The sequence below is a fragment of the Dendroctonus ponderosae genome, unplaced genomic scaffold (genome assembly GCF_020466585.1).
Source record: "Dendroctonus ponderosae isolate FM_Combo_2020 unplaced genomic scaffold, Dpon_F_20191213v2 Dpon_F_20191213_1, whole genome shotgun sequence".
Classification (NCBI taxonomy): Eukaryota; Metazoa; Arthropoda; class Insecta; order Coleoptera; family Curculionidae; genus Dendroctonus; species Dendroctonus ponderosae.
The window spans coordinates 63631232-63632762 of NW_026017110.1; the positions used below are offsets into that span (position 1 = coordinate 63631232).

A 1531-nucleotide genomic window follows, 5' to 3' on the forward strand; every position below is an offset into this window, starting at 1 on the left:
GTGTAGCCATTGTAGGACATAGACGTTTTAAATCGCCAATGTCCTACGTGTCTCACGTTGAGATTTGGTGTCATTCATCGGCTCTTCAATCTATACCGGACGGACTTAATTGCAAATTTTTTCTTTCTTCAAAATCTTGCAGGTTTTGGGGAAGTGATCCTTAGATGATATTTAAGACATCGAGGATTAACTTCTTCAGAACTTTTAAGACTATTTGCCAGCACCCCAGCGGTCCATGTGATTCTCAAACCTGATCAGCTGAGAGCAACCTATCTTGCAGTGCAACTAGATTTAGAACAGAAAATCCTTGGTAAAGTTGAATATCTCATTTGTATCATTCGAAAGTAAGTGAGGTACCTGATACCGCCGTACTCCACCATGTGGAGAAAATGCGCCTTCACCAAATCATGTAAGTTATTTTGCGATTGACTTTTATTTTCTGATTAATAATTAACAATTTCCTAGGTAAATTGACTGTCTAGAAGCTCTCCAAGCACGCTAAATACCGCTACTAGATCTACAGGACATTTCTTCAAATACTTCTTGCAGTGGTGGTTTCGTCTTCCATAAGCCTCGGCATTGGTATACTTGGAGGGAAGGTTTTTGTTCACAGAGGAGCTGGGGCTAAAATTGCCCAACATACATTCGCCATTGCATTAGGTAAGTTCTAGCATTTAATTATTAGTTTACCTCAATAAAATATGGAATATGTCTCCCAGAACATCGGTGTCTTTGGTTGTGTAACAAGATAGTTCGCAAATTATTTTTAGAAAGCAGTTTTTTCCTCCATAGTTTTTGCTAAAACTGTCACAATTTACAAAATAGAATTAGTCTAGCAGTTACAAAAATCACTTACGGTTCCAATTTTACTTCCACCATCCGATAAAGCATGCTTCGCTCAAAGAAGCCCCTTTCTGCCGATTCTGATGGTATGATTGGAGGAAAGGTGTATTCACTCTCATTTTGAGGTAAAAAGTAGTTTGCTTCCATATTCCATCCAAAATCTGCATCGATTTCCGATGGTACCAGCTTCAGATCAAAAGCTATGATCAGCTGAAATTGAGTATTAATTTAACAGCCACCTGTTGCCTATCGTTACTTACCCCCATAAACGGGTCATAAAACTGCGAAAATGGAAACCGCACTTTATTAACAAACGTGTATTCCTCTTCGCCCGCACAAGGCACATTTTTATAAAAAATCAGAAAACCCAAGATGCCGAAGAAACGTTCCAAAATCATTTCTGTCCCATGTTCGGCTTTGTCACTGTTCTGTCAATGCAAGTTACTGGTTTTATATTTGCTAAAGTAATTAGTTTAGATTCATGCGTATTTTTTCACTTCTCGCTTATTAGAACAGTTGTTTTAGGTTCAAGTTTTAATGAGAGCTGATTTACAGTTAAATTGACGCAACTTTTCATGTATAAATTAGCATGCGGAGCGGATAGTTTGGGACAGTCTAAAACTCGTCTTTTAATTGAAGTCGAGAGTTTGAATATCATAATTTTTTATTAAAATAATAAATATACATA

The 1531-nt window shown here is 37.2% G+C and overlaps 1 protein-coding gene across 1 annotated transcript; it reads right to left on the minus strand.

The window, feature by feature from the left end:
- Positions 1–414: 414 nt before the first annotated feature.
- LOC109540919 lies at positions 415–1303 on the minus strand. The gene is made up of 4 exons (XM_048669376.1): positions 1104–1303; positions 857–1053; positions 691–804; positions 415–624 (listed from the first exon to the last, which is right to left on the minus strand). The coding sequence occupies exons 1-4, from the start codon at positions 1239–1241 to the stop codon at positions 462–464; spliced, it is 612 nt and encodes a 203-aa protein (XP_048525333.1). The 5' UTR covers positions 1242–1303; the 3' UTR covers positions 415–461.
- Between the last annotated feature and the right edge of the window lie 228 nt (positions 1304–1531).